Source organism: Camelus bactrianus, chromosome 9 (assembly GCF_048773025.1).
Source record: "Camelus bactrianus isolate YW-2024 breed Bactrian camel chromosome 9, ASM4877302v1, whole genome shotgun sequence".
In the NCBI taxonomy this organism is placed as follows: domain Eukaryota; kingdom Metazoa; phylum Chordata; class Mammalia; order Artiodactyla; family Camelidae; genus Camelus; species Camelus bactrianus.
Genome location: NC_133547.1, coordinates 46117341 through 46137134, shown reverse-complemented (window position 1 = coordinate 46137134; position 19794 = coordinate 46117341). Strand labels below are relative to the sequence as shown.

Sequence of the window (19794 nt, the reverse complement as noted above, 5' to 3'; positions counted from 1 at the left end):
CCATAAAACTGTGCAGTGTCATCATGACCAACACCTTCTTGTCCCTAACCTTATAAAGTCCTTACTGTGGCACTGCCCTGAGGCTTCACAGGTGCTGACTTGCCATGTTCTTGTGACCTTTACGGGAGGCACTGTTTCCCAGAGGAGGAAGGTGAGGCAGGTGACATACCCTCGGCCACAGAGCTGACAGAGCAATGGGACTGAGTGCAGGTAACCCGGCTCAGAGCTGAACTCTCCACCACACACCAGGCTGCCTCCAAGTCACCAGCCACGGGATGGTTCAGAATAATAATGGAGTGAAGAGAAAGGGCCCTCAGAGGCCACCTGGCCCATCCGCTGCCTTTAATCTGGTAAGATACTATTTCTCCATTGGACAGAGGAGTTAAGTTTCCTGACATGGTCACCCACAGCCAAGTGACAGAGGAAAGTCTGGTCCCTGGGCACAGCAACCCCCGTGAGGATGTACCTTTAACCTGCACTGTATCCTCATAGTTGCCCTGGACGGTGGCGTCCGTGCTGGGAGTGGAACACTTGTAGTGGCCTTGGTCGGAGGGCTGGACGTTCTTTATGTGCAGCTCCACGGCATCGTTGGCTGTCCGTCGCAGCAGGATGTCGCCCCTCTGCAGGCGCTCACGGTACTGCTGGGCGGGGAAGCCCACCTCCCAGGTGCTGGCGAGCTCCACGAAGCTGCTCCCCAAGGCCGAGAAGCTCCAGTCAAAGTTTTGCTCACTGGGGCCGTCGTAGTCGCTGACGTTGCAGGGGATGACCAGCTCGGTGCCCACCACCCGCACCAGGCTCCCCGCAGGGACTCTCACCACGCGCCCTCGACAAAGAGCTGCAAAGACAAGAGGCGAAAGGTCGGTCTTGAATTGTGGAAAGTCTTCCCAGTACAAATGCGGCAAAACTGTGGGCACTCCTGCTCCCAGGTACATGGCGGAAATTGACCTGCCCGCCTGGGAAAATACGACATCAACTGTCGATGAAAGGCAGAGGATGGGCTAGGTGACATGGACTTAGTCACCGCTAAGACCCCGAGCCAGCAATAGCCCTGGCAGTGAGTACCTCTCATGCAACAGTCTCCTAGAACCTACAGGGAGGAAGAGAAGTACTGAAAGTAGGCTAACCATAAACTTGAATGGCTTTCTCCCTCCTGTTACTATTTAACCTACTGCGATCACTCAACTGGGATGTAGAAATATTTTAGGTTTTGTGTGAAAGAAAAGGACACAGCTAATCAAGTATTTACATTTCTGCCCACCCTGTATCAACCCTCATCCCAGAGACCATTCCCTGGGGCTCCTGAGACCTGATTTACAATGATGAATGCCAATTTTTAAATCCTAGAGCAGCCTGCTGATAAAATGATTTAACTCCGGTTATCTGACATTGCCTATAAATTAATTTTAAAATATGATGACTCTACCAAGTATTAATTTTCTATTTTCTGGCTCATTTCCTTCTCTCTACTACTCACCCTGATCTAAATTCAGAATGAGGATAGGGACGCACAAAGGGAGAGAGGGCCTCCTCTGGCGGGTTGCTGGGCGTTCCTAGGAATGCAGCAGTTTACGCTTATGGGGGATGAGCCTGGGGGACAATCCAAGAGTTCACTGGCATTCCCTGACCAGAGAACACAGGCCTCTGCGAGGGCCCACCATCTGTGTGTCCTTTGAGGTAGCTCCTTTGCAATGAGCTTCAGCATGATTTTATAGTGCGTTTACTACCTGTGTTAGCATTTTAATTCAGACACCTGCCTGGCTCTTGCCTGAGGTTCTATGAATAGGTACAGCATTGAGATATATAGCAGAAAGTCTGGGCTCTGAAATCAAGGAGACCTAAGTTTAAATTGGAAAGGCCTCTCTTAGCTTTGGCTTCCTCAACTATAAAATGGGGCAAGAAGAATTCACTGAGTTAATGAAATAAAATGCCTAGCTGAAAATCTGTCATGTAGTAAGAGCTCAATAAAATGGAATTTCTATTATTTATCTTCAACTTTGTGTTTTTGTCATTTGTGATGGGTTGAATTGTGTCTCCCTACCACTCTCCCCCTCCAAACCATTCATATGTTTAAGTCCTAGCCCCCAGTGCCTTAGAATGAGAACTTACTAGGCAGTAGGGCTGCTGCGGATGTAAAGAGCTAAATCATGACGAGGTCAAAGTGTGGGCACCTACTCCAATGACTGGTATCCTTAAATGGGGGGAAATCTGGACATAGACATGCACACAAGGAGAGTGTCGTGTGAAGATAAAGGCAGAAATTTGGGTGATAACGTCTACAAGCCAAGGAGTGCCCTGCACCCCCCGTCCCAGGGATGGACACTGGGGCTGAAACTAGGCTAACAGAGTCCTCCTGGCTCATTTTGGCTGAAGCTGCTCAGGAAGACACTTTCACTGCCTTTGGAGTCAGTGTACAGTAGTGATGGTTTGCTTTGAAGCTACATGTGAGCAGCCCTCCTGGCTAGGTGAGGAAGCCAGCTATAGCAGAAGTGACCCAGGCCAACACCTGGACCAGAGAGGTGGAGAGAATGTGCCCTCGTGACCAGATGGCATCATCTGAGCCACTAGATCTGGCCAGACTTTCTAAGTCATTCCACATGCACTGGACACACACACACACACACACACACACACACAAACCCACAAACCCACAGACACACACTTCTTCCCCTGGACATTTCAATTCCCAGCAATTCCACTCACAGTCACTTATGTTCCTTAAGCTAATTTCTGTCACTGACAACTCAGGGCGTTGGAATAACACATGCCTGTCCGGCAGTGAGGCCATCATCACCACAGTTCACAAAGGAAGCAGGCAATCTTTTTCACATTTCATTTCAGAGATGACCAGATAATTCTGACGCCCCCAGGGAGACCCTTCAGAAGGAAGCATCATGGCAGAGACCCTTAAGAGGGAGTTAGAGCTTAACGCTTAACCTCCTTATGCCCAGTTTCCTCATCTATGAAATGGAGACACAAACCCTTAGGATTGTGTAAGGATTAACTGAGAGCACTCACGACAGTGCCCTGCATGCAAAAATGGTCTGTGCATATCTGCTTTGCAGGCTGCCTCTAGAATCCACCCGATCACAGTCATTCACTTTGCTTCCTTGGGGAGGTTTACAGAGGAATTTCCTAATGCATAAATCGTTTCAGTTCCTATCCCCGGCCAAGAAGTTGACCAGAGTCAACAACCAGCTCAACAGGGCCCTGAGGCATGAGGCTACATTCCTTGGAAGGTCTGCGCCTTTCCTCTTCATGATTGGAGCTTGGGAAACTCATTCAGCTCCGGGTCTCAGCTCTCCAATCCTGCTTCCACAGAGTTGCCAACATCACCTTATTAACGCACAAATCATATGCTACTTCACCGGTCAAAAGTCTTTCCTGGCTCCTCATCACCCCCAGGATACACTCCCGTGGACACCCCCACTGGGATCCCTCAGGTTCAAGCCACCCTCCCTCTCGCCTGAATTATTACGACAGCCTCCCGACTGGCCGCCTACTAGACTTCCACACTAGCCCTCCGTTCTCAACGCAGCCAAGCCATCTTTTAAAAACTTAAGTTGTGTTACATCATTACTCTGCTCACAGCTTTCCAATCACTCCCCCTGTCACTCAGGTAAAAGCCAAATCCTCATCAGGACCTCCTAGGATTGGTCCCCTTTGCTTCTCCAACCCCGTGCTCCTCCCAGCCATGCTTTCTTCCTAAGACTCCGGAGCAAACCAGCCCTGCTCCAACCTTGGGGCTTCTGCACACTTCCTCGTTCTGGAGCCCTCAGGGACGTTCACCCTGCTGGCTCCATCACCAGCCTCACACCTTTATGTCCGTGTCACCTTCTCAGTCAGGCCTTTCCCGATCACCTTAAAACTGCACGCCTCCACCCTCATTCGTGCTCCTGCCTAATTTTCTTCTTCTCATTTATCACTAATATTCTTTATGCATATTTATATATTTTTACTATTATTTATTATCTGTCTCCTCCCACTCCTCCCACTAGAATGTAAGGGTTCTAGGAACAGTGATTTTCAGCTGTGTTACTCGCTGCTGAATGCCAGTGCCTAGAACTGGGTCTGCTACACAGCAGTTGTTCAATAAATATTTGCTAAACGAGTGAATGAATAAAAGACATACAAGATCCTTCATGGTCTGGTCCATGGCTACCGTTTCAGCTTCGTCAGCTACTAGGCTCCGAGCTGTTAACACTTTCACTCCAACTGTAAGCAGATCTCTTGCCTCTTCTGTTTGCTCTTCTCTGTCTTCCTCAGATCTTAATCATAGAGATAGGATCACTAGGCAACACTTGACGTGACTCCTGATTTTTGCTTTTCTGAATGTACACAATGCCTTGCCTAACCTGTTGATTCCCTTCCTGGATTAGAAGGAGTAAGAATAAAGAATTAAGTAGTTAAAGAATGACTGCCTCTCTACCCTTAGCTTCCCCCTTAGCCAATCTGCAGGCGGGCCACGCGGGCAAGACAGCATCCAAAGGAAGATGAGAAGTCAGCAGGTCTGCACGCAACAGAGAAACGATGAAGAATTTGACCTCCTACCCTGATGACTAACTGAGATTGTCTCCCCCTTTTTCCCTTTAAAAATTATCATGATTGAGCAGAACTTCAGAGCTTATCTCTAGACATGAGTCTACTTTCTTCCCAGATTGCCAGCTTTTCTGAACGCGGTCTTTTCTTTCCATTGACACTTGGCCTCTCAAATAATTAGCTTTGGAGTGGTGAGCAGCCACATTTGACTTCAGTAGCACAACAAAACAAATGACCCTCCATTTTCTAGAAATAGCATGCTCTCTTGGGCCCCACCGCCTCTGCTTCTGTCCTCCTTCCTCTGGAATGCCCTCCCAGCAGTCTCCTCAGCATCTTGCAAGAAGCAGCCCCAGCACCACCTCCTCTGTGAAGCCTTCCACGTGTCCCCTGGAGTCACTCCTGCCTCCGCGTTCCAGCTCAACCTGCAGAAGTACCTTCCATGCTGACTGTGTTATAGTGCCGCTGGGAAAAGTCAAGCAGATATGAACAGATGTTTGAAAGATAAAATTCTAATCGAAAAAGATATAAAACCTGAGCAGTGTCATACATGCAGATCTGAGATGTCCCCTCATCTATGCAAAGCAAGATTTTGAATTTTGGTTAACAGAACTTCAACTTGCTACCAGCAATCTGGTATTTAGCACAGATTTCCTTTAATATTGTTAAATAACAGCTAATAATATTGAAAAGTAAATATAACTTGTAAAACATAGAGCATATGGCTCTTTCCAAATCAAAAAGAATATCTGCAAAGCCACACATTGCCAACTTTTGTTCAAACCTCTTCTAACAGTTGTAACTAAGGGAAAAAGAACAAAATTTTCCTCTGGTTTTCCAAATTCTACCAGTATTTCAAACGAAGAGTCCCAAACACTTCAGCACCTTAACTGTGTCAGGTTAACTTTCTACAACAATGTCTTTACTAAGAAACAACTTAGAATTGTGGTTTCATTTATTTTCAGGGGCTAAAATAAGAAACCTTCATATGAAAAGCATTTCTTTATTAGCCTTAAAAGTACTACTGGGGACACTATTGTGTTGTTCAATGATACAAGAATCCATATGATAAAATTCTCCTAAAATTTACTACCAGGAAAAAAATACCTGTTGATGGACCATTGTGCATTCTTTCCCCAGAAAACAAGAACTATATAGCATCTCTCTCCACTCAGGCTAGTAATCACAGCCCAAGTGTCTTCGATACTCAACACAAAATGAGGGCACTTAAACCACATGTTTGTGCAGTGTATTAAGGCTTTGATGCTAAACCACTAGCAATCCCAATTACCAAGTGGCCCAGCACCATGCCACCATGCCCCAATTAGATCAGACCTGTTTAGGTAAGTCTCAGAACCCTCCATTGCTTCCTAATTCTTGTTTTTAAAAATTCTGCCCAAACCTACCAACAAAACAGAACAAACAAATAAACAAAAAAAAGCCCTTGAATACAATTGTTACTGCTAAGTTCATCGTCTCTCTTTTCTCTATTCCAACTTCCAAATCCTGTTTGTCCCAACATATATATATATATATATATATATATATATATATATATATACACATACACATACACACACACACACACATATATAAAATTCAGGTATCCTTTTGTATCTTAGCTTCAAGGAAGTCTAGGACTAAATATGATGCTGACCTATGGAAACAATCCACAATTTAAATTTCTAATAATTTCCTCTTTCCTTTGTCTCTACACTTTCCTCTGCCTTCTCTGCTGTCCTGGTACCTTTGATTTTTTTTTTTTTTACTCTTACTTTAAGGTTTATATTGCATGTATACACATATATTTCATTGTAAATTGCCTCAGAAATGTTTTGGGGGTGAGGCGCAGTAAGAAGGGTATAAATTTAAAAAAAAAAAACTGATAATGGAGACGTCTACCTTCAGGAGATTTTCACTTTCTGCTATGATGGAGTAGCTTGTATCAGATCAACTCCCTCCCACTCAGCTCCCTCACCTCCCCACCCCCAGAATAACCATAAAAGATGGATAAAATAAAAGAAACAGATAATTGAATGCGCTGGGGATCAATCCAGGTATCCATGATTAAGGGGCCAAGATTACAGAACACCCCATGTCCACTGCTTTTTCTCTTGAGACATTTGCCAATTTTAAGTTATGCAGTAAAATTAAAAGTTGTAAGTAAGTAGAAAAAGCTGCCAACACTTCATGGGGCCGAGAAGACAGTAACTAAAATTCAGGGCCATTAAGAAGGTCATAGTCTAAGGAGCTAAGGTTCTTGGGGAAAAGTAATAGCAGAGAACACGCCACACTGCTTTCCCCCCAAGGCAAATGAAAGCTGCTTGGGGGTGGGGTTGGGGGAGGCACAGGGGAAGGTTGGTACGTGTCTGAGAAACTAAGCAGAAAATGAATACTAAGAGGCTAGAAGGTTAAGCAAAGTTTTTGACCATCTCACAGTACTAGGGAAACAAAAACTGGAATTCTGAGTTCACAAAGGAAGTTAAACGATAGTAAATATCCCAGACTTTGAGTTACAGCCTTGGAAAGGACGCTGTCCTTGGAGTAAGAGCAAAACTGGAGAACGACCAGCTCTCATGAATACTGAAATCTAGTCTTAAAACATCTCAGTCCTTTATTGGATTATGGTGAGTTTCTATTACTCTACTGGCCTGCTAGTGGAGAAGAAAACTAAGGAAATCTTCCTGTGAAGAAGGTAACATCATACAGAGCCTTTACAATGTCTCAGTATTCAGTCAAAACCTACCAGACATTCCATATGACAGCACCAAATGACTGAAAACAAAAGACAAAAAAACAACAAAACTGTGGAAAACAGTATGGAGATTCCTCAAAAGACTAGGAATAGACTTACCATATGACCCAGGAATCCTGCTCCTGGGCATATATCCAGAAGGAACCCTACTCCAAAATGACACCTGCACCCCAATGTTCATAGTAGCACTATTTCCAATAGCCAAGACATGGAAGCAGCCTAAATGTCCATCAACAGATGACTGGATAAAGAAGATGTGGTATATTTATACAATGGAATACTACTCAGCCATAAAAACTGACAACATAATGCCATTTGCAGCAACATGGATGCTCCTGGAGAATGTCATTCTAAGTGAAGTAAGCCAGAAAGAGAAAGAAAAATACCATGAGATCGCTCATATGTAGAATCTAAAAAAAAAAAAAAAAAGCATAAATACAAAACAGAAATAGACTCACAGACATAGAATATAAACTTGTGGTTGCCAAGGGGGCAGGGGGTGGGAAGAGATAGACTGGGATTTCAAAATTGTAGAATAGATAAACAAGATTATACTGTATAGCACAGGGAAATATATACAAGATCTTATGGTAGCTCACACAGAAAAAAATATGACAATGAATACATACATGTTCATGTATAACTGAAAAATTGTGCTCTACACTGGAATTTGACGCAACATTGTAAAATGATTATAAATCAATAAAAAATGTTAAAAAATAAAATAAAATAAAATAAATCTAGTTTGATTCTTCAAAACAAACAAACAAACAAACAAAAACCAAAAACAGACAATAGAAACAGATTCACTGGGATCCAGATATTGGTGTTATCACATATGGACTTCAAAATAACTATGATTAATTCACCAAAGAAACAGGCAACAAGATTTCACCTAACTGAAATCTATTAAAATAATTAGGTTAAAATTCTAGAACAAAAAAAAAAAAATCTGAAATTAAGAGCTCAAAAAATGGGTTTGATATAAGATAAGATACAGCAGAAAAAAAGTCAGTATGAGATATCCAACTGAAACCAGGGTATAAAATAGATGAAAATACAGCAAAGAGTCTAAGAGACACATGAGAGACAGTAAAGATGTTAAGACTATGTGTAACAGAGTCTCAGGATGACAGAGAAAGAATGTGACAGAATTAGGCAGAATTAATTTCTGAAGAGGTAATATCTAAGGTGTTAAACCAACAAAAGGCATTATGTCACAGATTCAAGAAGTACCATGTATCATAAGCAGTATAAATACAAAGAAAACCACAGTAGGTGCCTCAGAGTAAAACTGCTGAAAGTCAGAGAAGGAAGCAACAATATAACTGATAACTGACTTTCGATAGAAACAATGCTCATGAGATAATGAATGACATCTTTAAAGTGATGAAGGAAAATAATTACTGACACATGCACTCCAGTGTTCACAGCAGCACTATTTACAATAGCCAAGACATGGAAGCAACCTAAATGTCCATCGGCAGATGACCGGATCAAGAAGTTGTGCTTTATATATACAATGGAATACTACTCAGCTATAAGAAGAGTGAGATAACGCCATTTGCAGCAACATGGATGGACCTAGAGATTATCATACAAAGTGAAGTAAGACAGAGAAAGATAAATATCATGTATCACTTATATGTGGAATCTAAAAAAACATGATACAAGTGAACTGACTTACAAAACAGAAAGAGACTCACAGACATAGAAAATGACTTATGGTTACCAAAGGGGAAAGGTGGGGGCAGAGAGATAAATTAGTAGTTTGGGATTAGCAAATACTAACTACTATATATAAAATAGATAAACAATAAGGTCCCAATGTATAGCACAGGGAACTGCATTCAATATCTTGTAATAACTTATAATATTTATTATAATAACTTATAATAAAAAAATACACACAACTGAATCACTATGCTGTACACCAGAAACTTAACACAACATTGTAAATCAACTAAACTTCAATTAAAAAAAAATACCAACATAGAATTCTACATAAAAATAAATCATTAAAAAGGAACACAAAATAAACATGCTTTCAATCAACTCTCAACAAGGGAAAGAGAATCAATAAAAATAAATGCTAAAGGAACACCAGAAAGATATCCTAAAGAGAGTTCTTCAAATAGGAAGAAAATGACCTCAGACAGAATCATGAAAATACAGGAAGAACAAAAGAAAGGGTAACTGTGTAGGTAAATCTACTGAATGGTGGCACAAAAAGTGAGGGAAAGAGTGAAACAGAGTTTAAATGTTTTCAAAAGTCTTGCATTCGCTAAAAGAATCATCAGTAGACACTAACAAGTCAACAATGTATGTTCTAACCTCTAGAATAACCACAAAAATGAAAGAACGGATAACAAACAAACTGATGGGGGAATAATAATAAAGAAATAGTTGATTAACCAAAGAATCCATAATTTCAGCTGAAATCATTAGCATTTCTCAAGTATTTATTTTACTCTTTTTTGTTGTTGTTTGTGGGTTTTTTTTTTTGTTTTGTTTTGTTTTGTTTTGTTTTGATTTTTTTGGAGGGGGAAGGTAATTAGGTTTACTTACTTATTTTTAGTGGAGATACTGGGGATTGAACCCAGGACCTCATGCATGCTAAGCTACCACTGAGCTAAATCATCCCCCAATCCCGAGTATTTATGTTAGAATGTATTCACTTTGATTCATCATCAAGTATCTCTCGACAAGACTGGGACAGAGTAAGAGGAGGAATCATAACACAGTGTCTCTCTCTTAACACCATGCACTGAGCTGGGCACAGTTCATGACTCCTCTGAATCAATCCACAGAACAGAACCATAAGGTAGATAGGACCACCCTTGTCAAAGAACTGAGGAAACTGAGACCCAGAGAAGTCAAATAACTTGCTGAAGTGAGGGACTCAACCCAGGTTTATCCAGCCCATGCAGTGCACTGTCAAGACAAAGATGAGCTGGGTTGGTTTTGTCTTCAACTGCATCATCGGTATTACCACCTTCTGTTGATTTTGTCTTTGCTCTGAGTCGGAAGAAGAAACAGCTTGCAATTCCCTATAAAATATTTCAGATTCTCCAAGGGCAATGTGAACCACACGAGCAGCAAAGTAGCAGAAATGAGTTACTAAGAGAAGAAATATATATTCTTGATATGAAGTAGACAGAGGAGAGAAACAGAGAAATGGGGTTGTTAAAAATAACTTCCAATTTCTTCAAAATTTTTTTCTGACAAACTGCCTTCATTATTTTAAGTGATGCTAGCTCTAAGATCTCATACTTTCATATTAAAAAAAGGTGAGGAGAACTTTATTCCAAAACCGTATCGGAAGGACTTTTGGAAGCCCACTGCTCTGACTTTTCAGCGGTACAGATAATTAACCAGCAAGAGGTAATTGCTTCCAGATTACCATTTGCCTCCCTTTGAAGTACTCAGGAAAATAATTAAATGCCTTCAAGTTTCTTCTATCATGTAGAATGGATGGGGATAGGCAAGAAAAGTCAGGCAAGTTTTTCAGTGCAATTATTCCTGCGATGTTTATTTCAATAAGCACTATTGGCAACCATGAGGAATCATTAGGAGAGACACGCTAATGAAGACTAAACTGTATTTATCTACCCTCTTCCACCCCCTCATGATATCCATGGGAAATAGATTTTTATTTCCTGGGTTATCATCAACATTACTCTACATCAAGACCTGCAGAGTACAGCTTATCTGCAAAGGATTTTTGCAATTGTTTCTATTATTGCTCAAATTTTATCACCTCACTGAGCTGCCTAGAAGCAAGCAATCTGACTTTCCAATCAGAGCCATTTGTAAGATAAGTATTGGACATTACTGAATCCAGTAGTACAGGTAGAATGGAAATAGTGAAACTAAAGTGCTTGTGGCATTTCAGCTTGGCTGTTTTCTTTTTTTTTTTTAATTTCTTTTTTTAATATTCTTTTCTTTTTTAAATCAAAGCTATCTAGCTTTGTCTTTGGGGGGGGAGGTAATTAGGTTTATTTATTTATTTATTTATTTATTTATTTATTTATTTACTTACTTACTTACTTACTTACTTATTTAATGGAGGTACTGTGGATTGAACTCAGGACCTCGTGCATGCTAAGCACGCACACGCACTCTCCCACTGAGCTATACCCTCCCTCCAGCTTGCCTTATAAAGTGACACCAAAATGCCCCTTCCTGAGACCTTATAAGGCCTTTAAGAGACAGGGGCCTATGGATTTCCAAGTGGAGTTCCCAGTCCACACATGAGCTAGAAGTGAATACTCAGAAGTACTGTAAACTCTCATACAGCCTTTACTGGAGCCTCTAACTTAATAAATGAGAAACCTTCGTCTGCATGTCCGCCACTGAGAGTTCTGGCAGGAAGGGGTCGTGCTGGCTTTCATCTCAACAGTCCCTAAGTGATGAAAATGCAGCAATGTACACATTAAACAACTTACAGCCAGCAGAGAATGTGGAATGAGGTCACATATGGCAGTGCTTCAAAATCCCATCCAAACGCAAGTAAGGTTCTACTAGAAAAGGCCTTATAATCATTAAGAAAAAAAAAGTTTCATCTAAGACCTCATCGAGATAAACTAGGCAAATACAACATGACTCATTTAACAAACAACTGTTGAGCAAGAAACCCCTGTGCTAGATGCAATGTGAGAGAGGAAGGTAAATCAGCCTTTGGACCTTCTTTTAAGGGACTTACGGTATGCTGAGTCATAAGGTGCACATGAAACTATAACTTCAGGAAGGACATATGTAACCAAAGAGACCTATATAACAAGCACCATGGGGTCCCAAAGAAAGTGAGGGTGTGTCCATCCAAAGAGATTCGTGAAAAGCTTCATACAGGGACAACATTTGAATTTGGCCTTTGAAAAAAATGGCTGGGGGGGGGGCGGTGCAGAGATAAGGAAGAGGGAGGTGACCAGAGTTAAAGGGAGGAGCCTAAACAAAGACCTAGGAGGGGACACATGGGCAGTGGTGAAGAGTAGGGCAGCTGGAGCAGTGTGTCAAGGGCATGCCGGAGTGGACACAAGGGAGGTCAACCGGGAGCCTGCTACATGGTGACGGGGAGGGGTACAAGGACAACCAAGGGTGAGGGCAGGAACGGAAAGGCAGCAGCTCCAGGGAGGGCCTTGTGAGAAGGATCCACAGACAGACCTGAGATGAGACGGATGTCCCAGGGAAGCTGAGAGCTGCTAAGGAAACACAGTGGAGAAGAGCAGTCAGTGAGATCCAGACAAGTGGAAAGGTCCACCAAATGGTGGAAGCGGAAACCCCTCAAAGGTATCTGAGCCCCAGATGAATGTGGAGTCACCAGCACAGAGGTCAGGGAAGAGGAGGTCTGCTGAAGATGTGGGAGATGTCCATGAGGTCCCCACACGGCAGAGTACAGAGAAGAGGGAAGGGGACAAAACCATAGCAAACTCCTATCATGTAAGACACAAGTAGAAGAAAAAGAGAAAAAAAGAAGAGGAAAAAAAGGAGGGAAGGAAGGAGGAAGGGAGAGAGGGCGAGAGAAAGAAGGAAGAGAAGAAAGAGAAAAAGAAAAAAGAGAGAAAGAAAGAAAGAGAATGAAAGAAAGAAAAAGAGAAAAGAAAAAAAAGGAAGAGGGAAAAAGAAATAGTAGCATAGTAGCCAGTTGGGAAGAAAACCAGAAAAGGCTTATATCCTAGCAGCCAAAGGATGCAAGGACTCCAAGAAGGATTTGGGAGTGATCCCTACTGTTTTACTTACAGACATATCCAACCACTTGCCTCTAGGAGGCTGCAAGCTCCTGAGACAGGCCCTGGTTCCTACACTATCTGCAACCTGCACAGTATCTAGCGATAGACCCCTATGATATGTTTCAGTTTGAAATAATTTAAAAAAAAAAAAGAACAACAATACCAAACTTGCAGAAAAGTCAAGGTAGATGGATGCTGAGAAAGGACTGCTGAACTGAAGACTAGGTGACACTGGTCACCTCCACAGAACTGCATCTGCCGTGACGTGGTGGTGTGGGACTTGGAGAGCAACAGCCAGGAGAAAGGAACAATCAAGATGCAAAGAAGAGAGGGTACAGCCATGACAAAGACCCCAAAGCAGGCAAAAGGGGATGACGGGCACAAGTGGGCAGTTTATCCTAGAAAGTCAGCCAGTCAGTCTTCTAAGCGCCTTCTCGACACTGGGACATGGGGCCAAGAGTCCCTGCTCACAAGAAGCTTGTGTTCCATTCAAGGAGAGAGAGGGGAAACAAGCCTAGAGCAATGATCAATGCCATCAAGATAAAATAAGCCAATATATTCATGACTGCGGGCTGGGGGCGGCTGCTTTTAGCCAGTGTGGTCAGGAAGGGCCCTTCTGAGAAGGTCACCTGTCAGTTCAGGCCAAAATGTGGGGGAGGCAGGGGTAGAACTCTGGGGTAAGATTGCTCCAGGCAGAGAGACCAGCAAATAGAGAAGCACTAAGATGGAGCAAGCCTGGGGGTTCAAGGGATAGAAAACAGATCAGTGCGACTGGATTATAATGAACAAGGGAACTCTGGTTGAAATGGGAAGCACAGAAATCAGGGGATGATGGAGGCTGCTGCATCCATAGAAAGTCCACCCTGGTTGCTACATGAAAGGTGGGCGATAGTGGGGCCCATTTGGAAGCAAGGACACCAGAACGGAAGCTGTCACAGTAAACTAAGCACAAGATGACACTTGGCCTCAGCTTGTGGTGGTGATTCTCAGGAGCAGTCAGACTCAGAATATATTCTGTATATAAATGAAAAGACACATTGCCATTTTGAAGGTGGAGAGTGAGGAAGATAGGAATTGGGGCGACACAGGCTCTGCCTCGAGCATCTGGGTGCATGGTGAAGCCATTTCCTGAGATGGGAAAGTAACTGGCGGGAAGGAGTTCACACCAGGCAAAGCCAGAGTTCTCTCCTGGCCATTCTGAGGGGCCCATATGACATGTGAGTCAGGGCGCAGCGCGGCGGAGCAGGCCGTGGATGTGGATGTGTCTAGGGCTCAGAGGAGGTCCAAGCAGAGACAGTCACTGAAGAGGCACCAGCACATGGATGGCATTCAAAGCCACAAGTTGCGTGGGGTCACACAGGGACAGAGTATACACATACAGATGGAAAAAGAGCCAAAGAAAGAGCCCTCACTTTTTTCAGAATTTAGGAGAAAAGGATGGTTAAAATACAGCAAGGTTTTGAGGCAAAAAAACTTGAGGAACCTTAAGTTAGTCCCCAATGTCTCAGTGAAGTCACGGAGAGGGGTTTAGATCCTGGAGATTGTGGACAAGGTGCAGAATAAGAATCAGAAGGAATATAATAGAAAACCATCACAGAATGAACACAAGGTTCACTGTGGTGCAGTGAAGACACCACAACTGGTGAGAAACTCAGGTGGGTAGGTTTTGGGATTTTTTTGTTCCCCAGTAAAATGACAAAGCTCAGACTTAGGGACTATGGTTGGTGTGTATTACTCAGCTACAGTATGAGAACTGGCAAAAAAAAAAATGTGGCAGAGGGTCCTCAGGGTGTTAACCAGCTCACTGCTGACATGCTGACCACCAGCATTAGAGCCCAGGAAGTGAACATAGCTTGGAAAAAAAGGAACTTTCGGGACCAGTGAGGATGAAGAGTAAGTTCAACAGGTAGGAGGGCATCTGAAAGGAGTCAGGGGACGCAGTGGTGGTCACAGAGGGAAACAGCAGAGGTGACAACCAAAAGGCGAACGAATTCTGAGTGATGACAAGGTCCAGGTGTGGCCATTCAATCTCACAAAGTGTGTTATTTTTCCCAGGGGCCAAGATTGCCATAGAAGGCACTCCCTGAGTCCTTGCTGGCCTGAGCTGGCTACAGGAACCCGAGGACAGGGCGGTGGGACTGACAGACCACGGCGGTGAAGAAGGGTGGTACGGAGAGCTAAACCTTGGTCTCCCTTAGCATTTACACGATGGTTTCTGGCTCTGGTCTGTGGTCATTCGTATCTGCAAATCTTTTAGCCTTCATGCAGGGCGAGGAGGAAGGGTAAGCATATGCTTCCCCGGGTGAAACAGGAGCTTAGTGAGAGGAAGATGACTTCCCACTGCTCTGGGATGGACAGACTCTTCAGTCAGTGCAACTTTCCTCAGCTTCTGCTGCTGAGATAACCATTCCCTCTGTGCTACAGACAGGAAAGGCATGGAAGACAGGAGGTGCGGGGTCACCAGCCACCGAGGAACCACTCAAGTCACTTCTTAAAGACTGGATCATTAACTAACCAAACGCCTTACCAATGAAGCCTAGCTCACGTGACCATGACATCGCCTCCAGTTCTGTGGCCTTTGAGAGATCCTGGGAGGCCAGGGTCACGCCAAATCCTTACTTCTACATCACGAAATTGTGTGGGTTTGCACTGTGTCAACATGGCTAAGTTAGAACTACACTCCCCAGAATCCTCCTCCCTGTGCAGTTTCGGGTCAGAGCTGGACAAGAGAGAAGTGCCTGTGAGACCTGGGAGGTGGAAAGGAAGCAGCAGCCATCATACTGTGGTGGTCGTCATGGTTAAAGGCAGCGAGAGACGTGCACGGTGCTGGTGGGGACCAGTTTGTCCCCACTCTTCTTTCTGCTCTGGGTTTCTTCCCAAATGCTTTCCTTACTGACCGATGTGGCTCTAAGACCACCAGATGCTCGGCTGCAAACTCAAAGGTGGTAGCTCTGAAGAGGCAATTTCCCTTACAGACTCTTATGCCAGCCCCCACCTCCCCTACCCCCACCTCCACTGCAGTCCCACTCTGCCTGGCTCCCCGATTCCTCTGCCACCCTCACCAGTGCTTCAGGAAGGCTGCCTAGTGGCTTTCCCTGACCCCTTTTCAGACCCTCATTTCCCTGGCTCCTCCTGAAAGTGTGTAGTCTAACTCCTCTCCTCCATGCCTCATTTCCTCATATTCGCAGTGGCTCTGCTCCTCTGATGCAACCCTGATACACAAGCCAAGTCTTGAGCGGGAAGCTTTGCCTTCAAGGGCTCGGTAATTGACAAAAACCACCTTACATTTATAGCATGGCTTTACGGTTTGCAAGTTCTGTTCACATGATTTAATACTCAACCTTGAGAGGATTAAATAAGGAAACTGAGGTTCCGAGAAGTGAGGTGACCAAAGAACAACAGAAAGGCGCAAAAGCCACTTCGAGGCACTCTGTACCAACGGGTAACCAAAATAACTCAACCATCATGAAATGATTCAAACAATTCTCTGTCCAGGGACCAGAGACAGAAAAAGCTGAGACAAGATCTATCCACAAGGATTATTTTAGAGTGTTCTATAAAATTAACAGCTGCTAGAGGCCCAAACACTGCCCAGCACCCCTCACTTCTCAGCCATTTTCCATCCTCCCCATGTTTGAACGGGCCAACATAGTCTGCCAAGTTCTGTGTGAACACCTGGTCCTCCTTTTAGTCTCTAGTTTAAACAGAACGGGAGATTCACACTGAGTTTCAACTTGCATCTGGGCATGAATGCACCTGAGATAACTGTTGGTAAAATTCTCCCTCCTTACCTTGGGCAGCTTTGTCCTCTCTCCCCCAGTTTAACTGTTTCCCACGCCCATTTTCTCCTCTTCCTTTGCCTTGTCCATCCCTCCTCCCCAGCACAGCCTTCAGCCTGCCCTCGATGTTTACAGACCTGCTGCCAGATGCCATGGGTGGTTTGGTGGAGGTCCATGCCAGCTTCCCCGCTGATGCCTGGTAGGAGTATAGTTTGGTAGTTTGACTTGAACAGAAAAGACTCTGAGTTCACATGCCCTTTAAGGAAAAGACTCAGACTCCATCAGTCTGATATTTCATTCGTTCACGCAGCAGTTCTCCACTGCACACCTGCTGCGTGCAGAACCAACTGTCAGGTAAGGGGATGAGCCAAGACCTAGCTGTGTCAGGGTCAAGGAGGGTGGAGCAGTGTGGCAGCTTCATAGGAAAGCTTGAGAGGAGACGAGTCCTCCAACAATGAGAATCTTCTAAAATAGCAAGTAAAAAAAGACATGAGGAACTTAGGAAGGCAGAACCAGAGAAAAACAGCCATCCACTCACAACATCAAGTTTAAACGCCTTCAGGTGACATTCCAGGTGCCTCACAATCTTAGGACTTGCCCTCCAGTCTCCAGCCTTTCCCTTTGAAACCCCTAAAACTAACTTAACCCTCCACTCCACCAAAAAGGAGTCTTATAAATAGGTGTTATTTCTCTACCCGTGTTCTTCCCTCTGCCTGAAACAAATAACCCACCCTTTCTCTGCCAGACAAAAACCTACTGATGGTCCGGACTTAATGAGATCCCACGAGTCCATCTTGTGGAAACTTTCCCTGATCCTCCCTCAGCCCCAGCCCGCAGCCCCAGGCAGAGTTCAGAATGTGCCTGCTGAGGGTCCACTTGGCACGGCCGCCATGAGCACCCAGGCTCCTTTGCTGGTCTGCCACCCTTGCTGGACATGAGCCCCGTGATGGGGCAGGCGGCCCCCTGCGCATCACCATGTTCCTAGCCTGGCAGTATGCCTGCTGATGTAACGACTGGGATCACTCCCATCTCAATGAGCCTCTGCAAACTGGAATCCTAGAGCCAGAACTGATCTTTGGACTGTCATCTAGGCGGGTTAACAGGAGTTACTTAACCTCACTTATATCAGAAATGGCCCCTCATTGATGAATTTTCAAAAAAGCTCTCCACTAAGCTCATAACAGAAAGTGAAGGGCATATGATTGAGTGACCATAACACACAGGACCACCAGTCAAGAGACCAGTTCTCAGCACCCCAGGAAGTGATATAATCTCAATATCCCACACCCACATCAGGCTTATTACCACTCTTCTTTGGAGCTAGAGAAGCTGACCTGGCTGCTTTGGATCCTTAGAAAAGGTTCCCAATCCAGAAGTGACACTAAAGCCTAAAAAATGCATATACAGGTAGAGGGGAGCTGCAGGTAGCGATACAAACAGGTGTAGAGAATTACGTCAGTGGTCCCACCTTTTCTGCAAGATCACCTCTGTTGAAACCAGACCAGAATGCATTCCCTTTTCTTTAAACTTTCAGCATTTTTTCCCCTAACAATCCTTAGACACTTCTTGGATGCCACCTCTCTTCCTGTGTCTACGTCGTGCCTCCACATTGAGACTGGCAGCTACAGGAGTCAAGGGACTGGGACCATGTCCTTATATGCCCAGGGCTCTAGACTCACACCTGGCACAGGGTAGATAATAAGAGTAGTTGCGAGCGGGGCCGACAGGGAGGTGAGGCACACGCTGCAGGCAGCAGCCCCGCCGCCTCTTCCTGCAGACGTGGCCAGAGCTGCACTTACGAGAACAGTGATGACAAGCAGACGGTGTGTGGTTTGGACTAACCCAGCCACCAGGCGCTTGAAGCATGCACTGGAACCGGAGAAGTCTGCTTCTCCACGCTGTGAGCAACCAAGATGAAGCCCAGGAAGGGAGCAGATGCCAGCTGGGGATGGGAGAGGCTCTGCCAACCCCCAAAAAGGGAGGAAAGGGTGGAGGGAGCAGAGAGACAATAGTCAGAACCCATGAGTCGTCTGTCTTCTACACCAGCTGCCAAGGAAAAAGGAGACAATCCCACGAGGCAGGGTGAGGACTTTCCCATCCCCTCCTCTTCACATGTGGACTCCATCTTCTCCTACCCCACCCCCACCCACGAACCTCCGTCTCAGAAATGAAGTCAAGAGCAATTATTTCGGAAATGCTACGGTAGTAACAAAAAAAGACAGTGAAGACACACAGATAACCTCTGTCCCCTTTATGGCATAAGGCCCACAATGCAGGCTTTTATGTATGGACTTCAGACATGTGCTGTACATGTCATATATTGTATGTGTTATATATGTATATGTGAGATATATACCGGCATTTTCTAAACACACACAATAATTTAATCATTCAAAGCCTCAAAGTCCTAAGACACCAGGGTAAACAGAAACAGACCTGGCCCTGCTCTCATGGTGCTTACAGTCTGGGGTGAGACAGACAGACACTCAGCCCAGTACACAGATCATTAGAAATTGCCACTGTGCTCTGAATGGATGGGGCCCAGTGCGACCCCACGACAGTGGACCGGATGCAGCTGTGTGCTTAGTTTACAGGGTCAGCAGGCATGCTCACCTCTCCAGGAAGTGAGCCTTGAACTGGGCTCCAAAGAATCAAATGGAAGCAACTCCCAGACCACGTACAAACATAAGACGGGCAATGTGCATGTAGACGACAGTCGTTTCTAAGGCCATGGAGTGAGGGGTGCTTGGGAGAACTTCAAGCGGAGTCATTAAAACGTGATTATGTGCTTCTTTGTCCTGAGGCCCAAATACCATCAGTGAACACGCTGGAGAGAACACAGAGCCTGCCTTACCACTGTTTTCTCAGGACCAAACACAGCCTGCTGTGGGATAACTCCCCTTGGGCCTGGGGCTCCTCGCTGCCTCTGTGACACTCCAGAGGTGCGGTGACAGCGGTACCGTCCCCAGGGACCTACAAGCCAGGTTCAACATGAAGC

The 19794-nt window shown here is 44.7% G+C and overlaps 1 protein-coding gene across 1 annotated transcript in view; it reads right to left on the bottom strand.

Moving 5' to 3' along the window:
• Window positions 1-19794, bottom strand: part of PTGFRN (prostaglandin F2 receptor inhibitor) — a 71472-nt gene that overhangs the window by 40087 nt on the left and 11591 nt on the right. The window contains exon 2 of the mRNA XM_074370268.1: window positions 467-835. Within this exon, the coding sequence (XP_074226369.1) occupies window positions 467-835 (369 nt within the window). The remainder of the gene's footprint in view (window positions 1-466; window positions 836-19794) is intronic.